The sequence below is a fragment of the Leiobunum rupestre genome, chromosome 1 (assembly GCF_980474605.1).
Source record: "Leiobunum rupestre chromosome 1, qqLeiRupe1.1.hap1, whole genome shotgun sequence".
Taxonomy (NCBI): Eukaryota; Metazoa; Arthropoda; class Arachnida; order Opiliones; family Sclerosomatidae; genus Leiobunum; species Leiobunum rupestre.
This window is the reverse complement of record NC_143384.1, coordinates 70,921,830-70,938,808: the sequence shown is the minus strand read 5'-3', so window position 1 is coordinate 70,938,808 and position 16,979 is coordinate 70,921,830. Positions and strand designations below refer to the sequence as shown.

The 16,979-nt window shown below is 36.2% G+C and overlaps 1 protein-coding gene across 1 annotated transcript; it reads left to right on the top strand.

Annotated features, from left to right (window-relative positions):
- The first annotated feature begins 3,948 nt into the window (after positions 1 to 3,948).
- On the top strand, positions 3,949 to 9,297 carry LOC149966248 (uncharacterized). Its single transcript, XM_090167513.1, has 2 exons — positions 3,949 to 8,295; positions 8,605 to 9,297. The coding sequence occupies exons 1-2, from the start codon at positions 3,949 to 3,951 to the stop codon at positions 9,295 to 9,297; spliced, it is 5,040 nt and encodes a 1,679-aa protein (XP_090023639.1).
- Positions 9,298 to 16,979: the final 7,682 nt, after the last annotated feature.

The following is a 16,979-nucleotide window of genomic DNA, read 5'->3' as shown; positions in this document are numbered from 1 at the left end:
TTCAAATCTTGATTTAATCACAAGTTATTCTGTTTAATCGCGATTTCATCAGCTTTATCGTGATTTAATCAGCTTTATCGTGATTTAATCAGCTTTATCGTAATTTAATCAGCTTTATCGTAATTTAATCAGCTTTATCGTGATTTAATCAGCTTTATCGTGATTTAATCAGCTTTATCATGATTTAATCAGCGTAAATGTGGCCAAATGTACTAGATATTTAGCCTTACTTAAACTACACCTGAGTATAGAAGGCTAGTAGACTTTAATTTTGTTTCGACACTCGACGGAAACGATACCGCCATCTATCTACGTTTTAATACCAAATGTGGAATAATTACTTATACAAGTAATAAACGAAGGTGGATCTTCATGCGGATGATAATAGAAATAAATTTTCAGACACTTTCATTATATGCATGCATAAATTTTAATTTTAAAGGGAATACATGTAGCTACAATGGATTTTCATTTTGCCATGGCAACCGAAAATGTTTTTGAAAACAAAGAAAGAGAATATTCAAAGATTTATAAATATTCGGGTAAATTTCATTTATTTAAGGAATATTTTAAATATTTTGAATACATTTGGAAAAGTTGATAATTTCGGTTTCTTCGGGTTAAATTAGTTAAATTTGGTAAACGAAATTGAATAAAAATTGTAAATTTAGGTATTTCAAAAACAATATGTGTAAAATCAAATCAAATTGGATTAAATTGAGCAAACTTTAAAATTTCAAGTATGTATATGGAAAATTACTTAATTATCCCACTTATCCTAATTTTACTTACAATTCCTGACATTTTCCATATTTATTTAAAAACATCTATTTGAACCCGGAGAAACCCAAGTTTTTAAAGTTTACGCAATTTCGTGCTATTTACCCAATGTTTGATGGATTTTACCTAACATAATTAAACTTTACCTATAATGTTTGAAATTTCTTAATTATTATTAAAAAATAAATAATTAAACGTGAATAAACCCAAATTATGAATTTACCCAATTTTCCGAAACTTACGCGATTTTCTTTAATTTTACCCGAAATGCTTGAAAAATTCCAAAATTATAAAAATTGTTTAATTTTCCTTGTATAAAACTAAATTTATCCAGTTTCATCCATTTTTCATAATTTTATTCATCCATTTTTCATAAATGTTTTCCATTTCACCCAAATTTACCTAATTTCAAGTTTTACCAAAAGTGACATAAGAGCCAAAAGTGTGTCATCCCTACCTTGGCGCCTTTTGAAATACCTACCGAAAGATAGTTTCACCATCGACTGCAAAGCGAACTAGATAACTATGCACTGTAAGCTTTCTCTTTGGTCTATGGGATAATTTATTTAGGCGCGATTTTCTCTTCTCCTTTCACACGCGCGTAGAGATACGTTCTAAAAAGCCACACTTGGTGGCGCTTTAAAATAAAATCTAAACAATATAAATGAAAGTATTACACACTTCGTATCCCAATTAATTATAATTATTAATTATATTATTAATTATTTATTAAATATCATTGAATATGAATAATCGGGGTAGGTCCATTTGTTCGAATTTCAATCGTCCGAACGGTGGAACAAATGTTCGAATTTCATTCGTCCGAACCGCCGAAATAACAAATGTTTCAATAGTTCTTTTTATAAACTAACGTGGCCTTCTTGTTGAAATGTTGCTCTTACGTCACAGTCTCTTACTTTGACAAGCCTACGAGCGCGCGCTACAGTCGCGAGGATTATAGCTTTTTCTAGAGCGCGTGCAAATCGCTCGTGCGAGGAATACCCTAATAAAGCTGGGTCTTGTGACGTAAGAGCAACATTTTAACAAGTTGGGCAAGACCACTTTTTATTTTATAAAATCAACTATTGTTCGAATTGGACAACTTGTTTGTTTCATTCGTCCGAATCGGTAGCATCACATGCAGTGGCGGCTTAAGAAGGCTGGGTCCCCGGGGCGGCGGCAGTGTTTTGTGACAACCCCAAGACCGTGCAGAAGTTTTCACATGTCCGAATTCTGTCGCTAAATTAGTATTTCTTATTGCTGTTTTTTTGGTCCGGAAATCAATGACCGCATTAGGAATCGTAGATGTCCAAATATCCACACCAATACAAAATGAATTAACAAGAAGCGAAAAACTTACCATTCACAAAGCACAGAAAGCCACTTGACTAAACGACAGCTGATATATCAATAAATTACCGTAGACGGAATAGTTAGGGCTCTTTATAAATAAAAACAAACAAACCCAATTGATGAACTGCATTAAACATCTTAATCAGTCGAGAAAACGTTTAAAATAAATTACGAAGTAATGACGACCGAGTTTAAATACACTAGATAAAAAAAGACTGAAAAAACGAAATAAATTACAAAAAAACTAACGGATTCTACCCTTTATCTTATCTGCTGAATGCGCTAAAACAAGATTTGACCTTTAAAATTGCATACGCAAAATATTTAGACTTTAACAAGTTCACAAAAATTAAAAAAACAAAGTTCAATAAACAATATATACAGATATTGTATTCATCCGTTTAGTAAAAAACCCCGCCTTATCATAATGGTTCTTTTACTTTAACATTTTCCCTAAGGAAGTCAATGGCTCGGCGGTGAACTATCCGCATTGTTACAATGCTTTTGATAAGGTGTCCAGCGCAGTCATCATGAAGGCTGCAAAGCGCTTTGGCATTAATGACACTCTGTGTCTCTGGATCAAAGCTATGCTGACGAATCGTGTGGTGGTATCCTCCCTGCTCGGTGAATCCCTTATCTTGAGATGGATGGCCAAAGGCAGGCTAAAGAGCTTATCTCGGGCCCCTCTAGGCTGAGAGCCAAAGAGCTGCTCTCGCTTTCCAAATCTAATATCAGGTTGGTCGTTGGCCTACTAACAGGTCATTGTCCCCTTAACAGACATCTTCACCTGATTGGAATCAGTGATGATCCAATCTGTAGGGCATGTCAGGCTGAGGAGGAAACCTCCTCTCATGTGCTTTGTAGGTGCGATTACTACGCGGCCAAAAGATTCGAGCATCTTGGTATGCATCAACTGTAAACTTCTGATTTCTATCGTGTAGAATAATATTCGTATTATTCCTTTAATTAAGATTATGATAACACAATTATATTTTAATCAATTGGGTTTTGGGATTTAGTATTTTTACGTTTACTTGTATTATTTTTTATTATTTGTCGGTCGAGATTTCCCCGGCTTTTGTGACGGTCAGAGTGCCGTTTTTCCCCATGACGTAGGTAGTCCAATTTCTTGCGGGCTACCTTCGTGAATCTCCGATGGCTGGAATTTCCAGCGCCGGGCAATCTCTGATTCGTCACGGGGGTTGGCGGTGGCCTCGACCGGATATTGGTCATAAGAATATTCTCGAACTATGCTCGAGAGTTTACTTAAGGCCAGTTTTGGCGCCTTTTTAGGCAGTTACCTTGAGAACCTGGAGAAAGCCTGTACCCCTTCAAGTTCGCGGACCCTTTATTGTACTAATTTTGCTTCGCGGTACTTCCCTCTTGTACAGTCGCGTGTAATTGTAACTCTTTTTAACTATTTGTAAATAAAAGTCATTTATATTTTATCTTAACTCCTCGTATCCTCTTTTCGTCGTCACGTTATTCAAACTTCACCGCACCAAACCTCGTACCTTCCGACCCCAGTACAGAACGTTTGCCCTTTAGTTGTTTCAGTCCGACTAAAACTGTTCTTCAGTCTAATATAGGCTCTCCCACCTCCCTATTCGGCATTTATTCCACACGTTTATGGTGCCGCGAACCCGGGATAAGTACGGTCGGTTTACGCGGAGTGACTCGTCGAGTAACGCGTCGGACGCCCAATCGGAAATTTCTGAACTCTCGGTAGAGTCTGAACAATCAGCTAGTACCGGACTATCGGAAATATTAGAACTCTCGGATACAACGGAACAATCGGATAAAAATATCGGTAAAATGACAACTGCACTTGATAAACAAATTCGGAAACGCAGTGCGATCCGTAATTTAACGAACGTTATTATGAAATCTATAACCACGGAAATCGCTGAAGAAGATCCAGATACTGACATTCTGGAGGAAGCCATCATGCAGCTGAAAGCCAAAGAGAAACTTCTGCTTCAATCGGACGGAGAGATCGAAGATTTGGTCGATCCAGCGAATTTCGACGAAGAGATTCAGCATGCCCTAGAATTCCAAGAAAAGGTAATTCACGCCAAGGCTACAGCCAAGAGGTTCCTAGAAAAAATCAAAGAGATGACACCAACGCCAGAGCCAAAGAAAACGGTTAAAGTAAACCTGCCGCAGCTGGAAATCGCCAAATACAATGGAGACCCGCAAGCCTGGCCTAAATTCTGGAGTTTGTTCGAGTCTACGATCCATAAAAATAATCAGCTCCGCAACGCGGATAAGTTCTTCTATCTACAATCGTACCTGGTAGGACCAGCCGCTCGAAGCATCGCTGGATTCAAGCTATCCGACGCCAACTATGAGCCCGCGATCAAGCGCCTCAAGGAACGCTACGGAGACAAGAAAGCTATCGTCAGCGCTCATCTCGACGCCCTCCTCGCCCTCGCTCCGGTGAGCCGCGCTACGGACCTCTCCGCGCTCCGGAACCTGTACGACACGTGCGAGGTGCAAATCAGCAGCTTAGAAGCGCTCGGGGTAGAAAGCGACACCTACGGAGGAGGACTCTTAATGTCGGTATTGACGAAAAGAATTCCGGAAGATTTGAACTTGCAGTTTTCGCGCCAGTATGAAGATGAAGCCGTATGGAAAGTCAAAGACTTCCTCGGATTCCTTCGTAAAGAAATTTCGAGCCGCGAAAAAGCACGTGCCATGAGCCGGAAAACTACGGATTCAGTCGCGGCCCCTTCGGCGAGTCAGTCAAGCTCGCGCACCGATCGTTGGAGAGACAGTCGGACGGATCATCGCCCCTCAAAAGGCAATCCCCCGTCGGCAGCCACCCTTCAAACCGGGGTCGAAGTGAGACAGTGCGTGTTCTGCGATAAAACTACCCACAACAACTTCGATTGCTCGCTGACGAAAGATGAAAGGATTTCCTCCGTTGTCAAAAAGAGACGGTGTTTCATCTGCTTAAGGGAAAGGCACCAAGCGAGAGACTGCCGTGCGAGGCATAGGAACTGCAGGAACTGTGGAAGGAGACATCACGTAACGCTTTGTAACAATGAGGCAAAGCCACCCTCGGAGGAGAAAGATGAAACTAGACCTGATACGCCTCAAGATGCTACAGAATCAATAACGATGTTATCGTCAGCCGCTTCGGGTCCAGCAAAAGGTCCCGTCTTGTTGCAGACTGCAAAAGCCTCCGTGGAAGGTCAGGATAAAAACACCACCCTTCAGCTACGCTGTCTATTAGACAGCGGGAGCCATCTCTCATTCATCAAGGAAGAACTGTCGCGCCAATTGAATTTATCGGTAGTTGGTCAAGAAACTTTGAACATTCACAGTTTCGGTAGTGAAAAACCAGTCCGTGTTTCGCGTAGAAAGGTGAAGCTGGAATTGAGAAGCGTTCACAACCCCGTCAAACGCGTGATTATGGAAGCGGTCGAGACCCCAGAACTATGCGGGGCCGTGTTTTCGGTACCGTCATCGGAAGTCGCGAACGAGATGAAAAAGAGAGGTTTAGTGATGGCTGATATTCCGTCTTCGGAAAAATACACCAAAGATAATTACGCGATAGACGTGTTAATCGGGTCAGACTATTTTTGGGAAATCGCGTCGGGAAAAACTGTACGCCTAGGAAGCGCGCTCGTCGCCATGGAAACAATTCTGGGATGGACGGTACAAGGTCCCACCCAAGTCTCATCTTCACTTATTGGAGTCAATACGGTCGCGGTCATGCGGGTTACGACGGACAATCAAATTTCGGATCAGCTACGCGCCTTTTGGGAAATGGACTCGATCGGTATTCGGGACGCTGATACGGCCGTGCAAGCGAGGAGTTTCGTACTGGAGGATTTTGAAAAAGGAATCACGTTTGAAGATGGACGTTATTCGGTGAAGCTACCCTGGAAGGAGAGGAAGTCATCATTGGCGGATAATCTAGCCGTTGCGACCAAGAGAACGAAAAACCTCATCCAGAAGCTCAGAGCTGATCCCGAAGTCTTCCGGAAATATCACGAGATCATGCGTGATCAGGAGGAGGCCGGAATCATAGAAGAGGTCGAGTCGAAAGAGAGCAGCGCGGGACCAGTCTACTATCTACCTCATCGGGGAGTAGTACGAGAACAGAGCGAAACAACAAAGCTGAGGATCGTATACGACGCATCATCCCACGCATCGGGCAAGCCATCTTTGAACGACTGTCTGGAGACCGGTCCCAATCTAAATCCGGAGCTGTTCGACGTCCTTGTACGATTCAGAGAGTGGAGAATCGTATTCACTGGAGACGTAGAAAAGGCCTTTCTCCAGATAGCGATCAAAGAGGAGGACCGGGAAGCCCTGAGGTTCCTGTGGGTGAAGCATATTGACGACGCGAGCAGCCCCAAACTCACGACGTACCGCTTTGCGAGAGTTGCCTTTGGTCTACGAGCCAGTCCGTTTCTGCTAGCCGCTACGGTACGCTTCCACGCCGAGAAGTACCGTCAAGAGAAGCCAGTTATCTGTCAGATGCTCAACGATAGCCTCTACGTAGACGACCTGCTGTCCGGCTCGGATGAAGTAGATGACGCCTTTCGGCTTTCAACGGGAGCCGCCGACGTCTTACGAGAAGCGGGGATGAACCTTCGAAAGTTTAAAAGCAACTCGGCCGAGTTGCGTAAGCTTTGGGGAGAGCGCAATCAGGTGGACCAGGATGATGTCTCTCTCTCCGGACCAATTGAATTGAAAGTCCTAGGCCTCTGGTGGAACGACAAAGCAGACTGTTTACACTTCAACGTAGACGCCCTTCTGGAATTCTTATTGAAAAGAGAAAACACGAAGCGTTGGGTATTGCGTGCTGTCTCGAGGATTTTCGACCCACTGGGGTTTTTGGCGCCGTATACGATTCGTGCTAAAATGCTTTTACAAGAGATATGGAGATGGAAGAGACCCGAAGACGCCCACAACGAGAAGACACGCCCACTGGAATGGGATGAGCAGCTGCCACCCGAACTAGCGGATCAGTTTGGAACCTGGAGCGGTGAATTATCAAGCCTTCGTAAAATATCAATTCCGCGATTTTATTACCTCGGTGTGAACGAAACGGTCGTTCATACTGAGCTCCATTGTTTCGTGGACTCCAGTATTCGCGCTTTTGCGGCCGTCACGTATTTGCGGTTTGAAGAGACGTCGGGACGCGTAGGAACTGTACTAGTCGCGTCGAAAACACGCGTTGCGCCTTTAAAAAAGTTAACTTTGCCGCGACTCGAACTCATGGGAGCGGTGTTAGGAGCTAGACTCGTCGCGCATCTCCTAAAAACATTCAACAAGCCTCCCGATGCAGTCAGGTATTGGACCGACTCCACTATAACCTTGGATTGGATTCGGAAGGAACCAGGCCAGCTACGACCGTTTGAAGGAAACCGAGTGAGGGAAATCCAGTCCCTCTCCAGCCCGCACGATTGGCGCCATTGCAAAGGAGTAGAGAATCCCGCCGATGTTCCGTCTCGAGGTCAGAAGATCAACGTTCTCGCCAACAATAGCCTGTGGTTCAAGGGACCAGTTTGGCTTAGCCTAAGTCGAAACGAACAACCTAACACGCCGCTAAAGGATCTGGACGTCGACAGGGAAGCCTCGGAAGAGGGGCTAAGAGCAGCTTTCAAATCAATTTCGACAGCCGTAGCAGCCGTTGAAGAATCTCCAAAACCCTTGTTTGAGCTGAAGAATTTCAGTTCCCTGATGAAAGTATATCGTACAACAGCGTGGCTTCATCGGTTCGCCCAGTACAAAATAGATCCGAAGAAGCCGCCCACGGGAGCCCTGACAGCGGACGAGATTTCAAAAGCCGAGCAGTACTGGATTCGGCAAGCCCAGAGAGAAAGCTATCCGATGGAGGTAGTCTGCCTAACCAACGAGCAACCCCTGGAGCGAGATTCAAAGATCCTCACCCTGGCACCCAGATTGGACCAAGACCACCTTATCATCGTAGGAGGAAGACTACAAGCGACTGACTCCCTGACGTACAGAGAGCGCCACCCGATAATTATATCAAGTCAGCATTATCTATCGGAGCTAATCATTCGGTATCATCACGCTCGATTGCAACACGCGGGGGTGAACGAGACCTTAGTTGACATTCGGGAACGGTTCTGGATCGTGAAGGGACGTCAGCTTGTCGGACGAGTTTTACGCGCGTGCAACGTATGTAAATTATTTCGCGCTAAGCCTACGGTGGCGGAAATGGCCCCCTTACCAGTTTCGCGGACGACGCCAGCGCCGCCTTTTAGAGTTTGCGGTGTAGACTTCGCCGGGCCTCTTTTTACGGATAAAGGGGAAAAATGCTATATCGCTCTTTTTACATGTGGTGTTACACGCGCTATTCATTTAGAACTCGTGAGCAGTTTGTCATCGGAAAATTTTATGTTAGCTTTTAGACGATTTGTAGCGCGTAGAGGAATTCCTCATCAAATGTTTTCTGACAACGCGAAAACTTTTAAACGGGCGGGATAGGACTTAAAGAAACTCGCGGAGAACATTCGGCAACCCGCCGTCACTAGCTACTGCGCCGAATTCCGTATCACCTGGAACTACATCGTGGACCGAGCGGCGCATTGGGGAGGCTTCTGGGAGCGCCTAGTGCGGTCCGTCAAGAATTCCCTTCGAAAAGTCTTTGGTCGAGCGCGACTACGCTACGAGCAGATCGAGACCACCCTGGCAGAGATCGAGGCCACAATCAATTCACGTCCTCTGAGCTGCGTCTATTCGGAAGCTGGGGAACCCGTACCACTCACACCGGCGAGCTTCTTAACCGGAGACCGTCTAACCGTATTGCCGTCGAGAGTCTTCTCCAGGAAGAAGGAGCCGAATTCCACAGAGAAGGAGTTGAAGATCAGATGGAAGCATCACCAAAGTCTTCAGGAGCAGTTCTGGTCACGCTGGAAAAAGGACTACCTTCTAGAATTACGCATCGCCCACCATCGCACCAAGTGCAACCCAACGAGGGAACTCAAAGCCAACGACGTGGTGCTAGTCGGGGAAGAAAAACAGCCGAGACTTTCGTGGAAAATGGCCATCGTAGAAGAAGCCTTTCGCGGTCGCGATGGTATTGTAAGATCATGTCTACTTAGATTACGTAATGGAACTAAAATGAAGAGATCAGTTAATTTGTTGTATAACTTGGAACTTTCAGACGCTGATAACTAAATGTTTTGAACTCCGTTCAACGCGGGGGAGCGTGTAGAATAATATTCGTATTATTCCTTTAATTAAGATTATGATAACACAATTATATTTTAATCAATTGGGTTTTGGGATTTAGTATTTTTACGTTTACTTGTATTATTTTTTATTATTTGTCGGTCGAGATTTCCCCGGCTTTTGTGACGGTCAGAGTGCCGTTTTTCCCCATGACGTAGGTAGTCCAATTTCCTGCGGGCTACCTTCGTGAATCTCCGATGGCTGGAATTTCCAGCGCCGGGCAATCTCTGATTCGTCACGGGGGTTGGCGGTGGCCTCGACCGGATATTGGTCATAAGAATATTCTCGAACTATGCTCGAGAGTTTACTTAAGGCCAGTTTTGGCGCCTTTTTAGGCAGTTACCTTGAGAACCTGGAGAAAGCCTGTACCCCTTCAAGTTCGCGGACCCTTTATTGTACTAATTTTGCTTCGCGGTACTTCCCTCTTGTACAGTCGCGTGTAATTGTAACTCTTTTTAACTATTTGTAAATAAAAGTCATTTATATTTTATCTTAACTCCTCGTATCCTCTTTTCGTCGTCACGTTATTCAAACTTCACCGCACCAAACCTCGTACCTTCCGACCCCAGTACAGAACGTTTGCCCTTTAGTTGTTTCAGTCCGACTAAAACTGTTCTTCAGTCTAATATAGGCTCTCCCACCTCCCTATTCGGCATTTATTCCACAGGCATGTCAGGCTGAGGAGGAAACCTCCTCTCATGTGCTTTGTAGGTGCGATTACTACGCGGCCAAAAGATTCGAGCATCTTGGTATGCATCAACTGTAAACTTCTGATTTCTATAATATGCCGGCCAAGAGGATTCTCGGTTTTGTGTCGGATATTGGGCTTTTTAAGTCTTAAGGTTCGGGTTTGCACAATGGACCTCTGGTCGACGTGCTCGAACGGGCATTTCCTTAGCCCTTCACCCCTTCATTAATAATAATAATACAATTCAACCCGAGTTCAATTCCTGATCCAGATCAAATTTTACATTAAAATACTAAAATATTTAATTAAATATAATATTAATATAATTTTTAAATATTTAATTAAATATAAGATTAATATAATTTATAAATATTTAATTAAATATAATATTAATATAATTTTTAAATATTTAATTAAATATAATATTAATATAATTTATAAATATTTAATTAAATATAAGATTAATATAATTTTTAAATATTTAATTAAATATAATATTAATATAATTTATAAATATTTAATTAAATATAAGATTAATATAATTTTTAAATATTTAATTAAATATAATATTAATATAATTTATAAATATTTAATTAAATATAAGATTAATATAATTTATAAATATAAGATTAATATAACTTATAAATATAAAATTAATATAACTTATAAATATAAAATTAATATAATTTATAAATATAAGATTAATATAATTTATAAATATAAGATTAATATAATTTATAAATATAAGATTAATATAATTTATAAATATAAGATTAATATAATTTATAAATATAAGATTAATATAATTTATAAATATAAGATTAATATAATTTATAAATATAAGATTAATATAATTTATAAATATAAGATTAATATAATTTATAAATATAAGATTAATATAATTTATAAATATAAGATTAATATAATTTATAAATATAAGATTAATATAATTTATAAATATAAGATTAATATAATTTATAAATATAAGATTAATATAATTTATAAATATAAGATTAATATAATTTATAAATATAAGATTAATATAATTTATAAATATAAGATTAATATAATTTATAAATATAAGATTAATATAATTTATAAATATAAGATTAATATAATTTATAAATATAAGATTAATATAATTTATAAATATAAGATTAATATAATTTATAAATATAAGATTAATATAATTTATAAATATAAGATTAATATAATTTATAAATATAAGATTAATATAATTTATAAATATAAGATTAATATAATTTATAAATATAAGATTAATATAATTTATAAATATAAGATTAATATAATTTATAAATATAAGATTAATATAATTTATAAATATAAGATTAATATAATTTATAAATATAAGATTAATATAATTTATAAATATAAGATTAATATAATTTATAAATATAAGATTAATATAATTTATAAATATAAGATTAATATAATTTATAAATATAAGATTAATATAATTTATAAATATAAGATTAATATAATTTATAAATATAAGATTAATATAATTTATAAATATAAGATTAATATAATTTATAAATATAAGATTAATATAATTTATAAATATAAGATTAATATAATTTATAAATATAAGATTAATATAATTTATAAATATAAGATTAATATAATTTATAAATATAAGATTAATATAATTTATAAATATAAGATTAATATAATTTATAAATATAAGATTAATATAATTTATAAATATAAGATTAATATAATTTATAAATATAAGATTAATATAATTTATAAATATAAGATTAATATAATTTATAAATATAAGATTAATATAATTTATAAATATAAGATTAATATAATTTATAAATATAAGATTAATATAATTTATAAATATAAGATTAATATAATTTATAAATATAAGATTAATATAATTTATAAATATAAGATTAATATAATTTATAAATATAAGATTAATATAATTTATAAATATAAGATTAATATAATTTATAAATATAAGATTAATATAATTTATAAATATAAGATTAATATCATTTATAAATATAAGATTAATATCATTTATAAATATAAGATTAATATAATTTATAAATATAAGATTAATATAATTTATAAATATAAGATTAATATAATTTATAAATATAAGATTAATATAATTTATAAATATAAGATTAATATAATTTATAAATATAAGATTAATATAATTTATAAATATAAGATTAATATAATTTATAAATATAAGATTAATATAATTTATAAATATAAGATTAATATAATTTATAAATATAAGATTAATATAATTTATAAATATAAGATTAATATAATTTATAAATATAAGATTAATATAATTTATAAATATAAGATTAATATAATTTATAAATATAAGATTAATATAATTTATAAATATAAGATTAATATAATTTATAAATATAAGATTAATATAATTTATAAATATAAGATTAATATAATTTATAAATATAAGATTAATATAATTTATAAATATAAGATTAATATAATTTATAAATATAAGATTAATATAATTTATAAATATAAGATTAATATAATTTATAAATATAAGATTAATATAATTTATAAATATAAGATTAATATAATTTATAAATATAAGATTAATATAATTTATAAATATAAGATTAATATAATTTATAAATATAAGATTAATATAATTTATAAATATAAGATTAATATAATTTATAAATATAAGATTAATATAATTTATAAATATAAGATTAATATAATTTATAAATATAAGATTAATATAATTTATAAATATAAGATTAATATAATTTATAAATATAAGATTAATATAATTTATAAATATAAGATTAATATAATTTATAAATATAAGATTAATATAATTTATAAATATTTAAAATGATGTAGAATAAATTATAGTACCTAACGTTATAACATTTAACATTGTAAAGGACATTCGCCAACGCTATTTTTTAGAAAAACACCGCAAATTAATAAGCGTTGGTGGCTGAGTGGTTAGAGTACATCGCAAATTGATACTAAGAGGTTGCATAACATTCAGCACTCGGTACGTCAAAAACAGGCTTGGAAATAAGAGGTGGTCACTGGGTCAAAGACCAGTTTATTAATTGCTCGGTCCAGTAATTTTATTCAAAAGCTAGGGGTTCACTGGTCCAGTGTCCAGTTTATTAATTCAAAATTATCTACCGTATTATTAACCAACTGGTCTGCGTGACCACTTAAATAATTCAAGAGTTGGGAGTCACTGGCCAAATAGACCAGTTTAGAAATAAACCTTATTTCCAAGCCTGGTCCCAAAGTCAATCAGAAGAAGTTGGAGAGAAAACGCCCGTATAAACACAACAGACTCAACACCCACAACCGTCATAACACGAACTCAACATCCACAGCCATCACAACACGAACTCAACATTCACATCCTACACATAAATAATAACAGAATATGCAATCAAACTGAATTAAAGCTGAGCGTTGACGAAAAAACACCATCCAAACCAAACCAAACCCAACCGCAAATCAATCCGTTAACGCTCACCGTCACACGGTGGTTTTGCCAACCCTTCGAGAAACTGCCCCGAAAATGCAGACCCACAGACAGACACGGTGATTGTAAAAATAAAAAACTACATTGTAAATATCGTTGTTTGTTCAAGTTGTTTTTTCTTAATTGCTGCTATATCTATATATTATATATTTTAGGTTAGGTTAGGTTCACGTTAATGTTACTATTTTCTTATATTAACAATATTTAAAAAAAAACAATTCCTAAAGTTGGAAAAAATGGACAAACGATTATTCGAACAAATGAAATTCGCCAGTAAAGTTCACTTAAATTGAACGACTAAATCACCAAGAAAAGTTGTGATCAATTTTTCGGGAAAATGAAATACGTTTTCGGACATACGATCCTGTTTTCCGGCATTCAGACAAATGATCATTCGGACATTTGTACCACCGTTCGGACGAATGAAATTCGAACAAATGTGCCCAAATCGAATAATCCATAATTAAGAAAAACGGCATTCACAAAATGGCCTCGCTAGAGGGAGATTTTCTTCTTGTGATGACGTCACTCCGTTACTAGCTCTCAGTAAAATATTCCCCAAAGTGTCAAACTTATGGAACAATATTATAGACTTATGGACACACATATTACAAATTAATATAACTTTGAACCATATCTGAACGATCTCGACCTCATTCTGTGAGCCCGAACTCGATTTCAGATCGAGTTTCAGTAAAATGCTTAAGGTGAGTCTGAGACCGGGTCAAGGTGTGCAGCTAAGCTTTGCATTAGGGCAAAAACCGTATCAACCTGATGATTATGCCAATAATAGGTGAAAAAAGCGGGGAAAAATAAGTTGGTGGCCATTTTTAAAGGGGTTCGGGATATTCGGGCGAATACCAAATTTGGTTTGATCCAAGATGAATTCTCCTTCGATCGTAATTTGCTTCATGAACAGGTACATAAATAGCTGACGAAAACCTCCTTCACAATCGCATTTGAGGTAAACTCCTGCCAGTAAATTCAACAATGTCAGCTAATTGCCTGAGTCACTTTCAGCTAGGAGCATCAAATACAGCACTGCCCACACAAGGAGAACGCAACCGTCAAAAGTCATGCATTTTCTTGCAGGGTTCGAAAACAAAAAACCCACCCCAAAAAACCCACTTTAAAAACCCACCTGAGAAAAACCCACTTTGAAATTTCATATTTTAATGAAAAGGCATTTTTTCAAGGTGCAATGATCACTTTTATATATATATATATATATATATATATATATATATATATATATATTAGTTAATTAATAGTAATTTACAAAGTTAACCGGCTCCTTAACTTAATAGTTGAGACTTATGACTTCAGATTTCTACTAGTCCTTTTGTTCAGCTTTGCTGCCTTTGCAGTATCTGGACTGTACACTTTTACAAGCTTTTCAGCTTTTTCAGACACAAAAAAGTGAAGCAGTCTACCTAGCAGACGATATCTAGTCCCTACAATCTTTTTTAGCAGGGCTCGACATAAGACATTTCTAATTTCTCTTGATTTGGGTTTTTTTTTGACATATCATGTAATACAAATATGGAAAAAGTATACTAAAATTAAAAAAACCCACCCGAATAAAAAAAACCCACTAAAAAACCCACTGGGTTGGGCTTTTTGGAAAAAACCCGGGTTTTTTCGAACCCTGTTTTCTTGTGTACATTTTTCATTGGTTAGACGCTTTAGCGCATGCTGCCATCGGAAGGGGAAAATACCAAACTTGTCTTCCGCCCTTTCCGTAAAATGTTCAGCGTAAAGGCTCGTCCAATGAAATTTGTACACAACACTGCGTTAGCGTGTTTAAAGGCTAGCTGCGCTCTCCTTGCGTTTGTTGCTCCTAGGCTTCAGGGGCTCCTTCAATGCAAAATCCCAATAGACTTGAAAAATTCCACGACCCATCCAAGACAGCTTTTAAGTGACGGCTTTTATGCATAGGCATTCGGCAGTCTCGGCAAATGCCTAGGGCCTCGCAACATGTCAAGTTGAAATTCACATTTATAGATGGCTTAGTTTCCAGTATGATCAAAATTGAACAGTTTAAATAGGGATAAAATATCAATTAAATTATTTCATACAAACAAAATTGTATTAAAACTTCATCAAATCCTATTTTATTACAATATTTTGGATACAAATTTTAACAATCGCACTGAATCAAAATATTTCGATTCCAAATTTCCTAAAACTTTATGGGTTAAAACCATTTTGGATCAAAGTTTGATCCACAAAAATTTTATCCTTTCCAATATTATTACAGTGTCCAAAATTTGATGAAGTCATTGTAGTAATGGACTAAACATGTATTATGAACTGTTACAATATGGCCTCGTGTTTTTAGAACTTTCCATGTTTGACTATATATAGGCCTCGCAACCCATAAAGCCGCTACTGGAGATGACGTCGGAGTTTCCGCGTATTTGCCGGAAATTTTAACGAAAGAATTGCAAATATTATAAGTGACAAATATTTAAATCGGCCTTTCGACCAACAAATTATCGATTTTATACTCCGCCAATAACAAATTATCGAAAAAATGATACTATACAAAAACAAGCAGCAGGTAAATGCGAACATTAAGGTTTGGGCTCGTGTAAAAAAGGACTTTGTAAACAAATCGAGGTAACCAGCGTAAAAAAGTAAACTTAAACAGTATTTAAAGTCCCTGGTGCTTGGTTTTGCGCCTGTTGCAGCCTTCTTCCAGGGGCTAGTAGGCCACACTTTGAAGCTCTCTGGCGCTCTTCGTAGGAAAATGGGGAAAAACAGGCATACTTCTCAACTCACCCCCTACAACTCCTTCAAATTTTTGCATAACATTTTGAAACACTCTGTATAGTACGCGCTTAAAATTATAGTATCCGCCCAAAATTCCCTCGAAATTATCAAATAGTGCTATAATTATAGGACGTCTGGTAACGATGTTCGAGTGTTACTCTCGCTGGTTCTTCGTCGCCGATAATGATCAGCAAATTATAATGGATTTTAGTAGATGTAGCCATTTGAGTTTGAGAGTAGTTTTAGTTTCGTCAGAAATTTAACTATTTTAAATTAATTGTCAATCAAATTAAATTAATTAAACAGAAATTAAGAGTTGCTAAATAAAAGAAGCTTTAGCTTAGATATTACGATGGAAAAATAAAATAGTAGTCGACCGCCATGGTTCAAAATAACCAGACGGAGTAGTCGAATAAGCAATTCTTTTTACTCGATAGTCGACGAATAATGACAATTTTCTTATTCGAGTTCGAGTGGGTGTACTCGATGAGTACACTGCTTTAGTCCCGATCTAGTTTGCTTCAGGCAACGCCATAGACGGTAGTGTTTGTAATGTTCTGTCCATTACTTTATACCTTGTTCTTTAAGTGACCTATCCTTTGAAACGACAAT

Excerpts from the sequence above, each read along its gene's own strand:
- LOC149966248 (XM_090167513.1), top strand. The coding sequence starts at position 3,949 with ATGACAACTGCACTTGATAAACAAATTCGGAAACGCAGTGCGATCCGT. Across the intron at positions 8,296-8,604 it reads GAGTTTTACGCGCGTGCAAC|GACTTAAAGAAACTCGCGGA; the intron begins GTATGTAAATTA and ends CGGGCGGGATAG.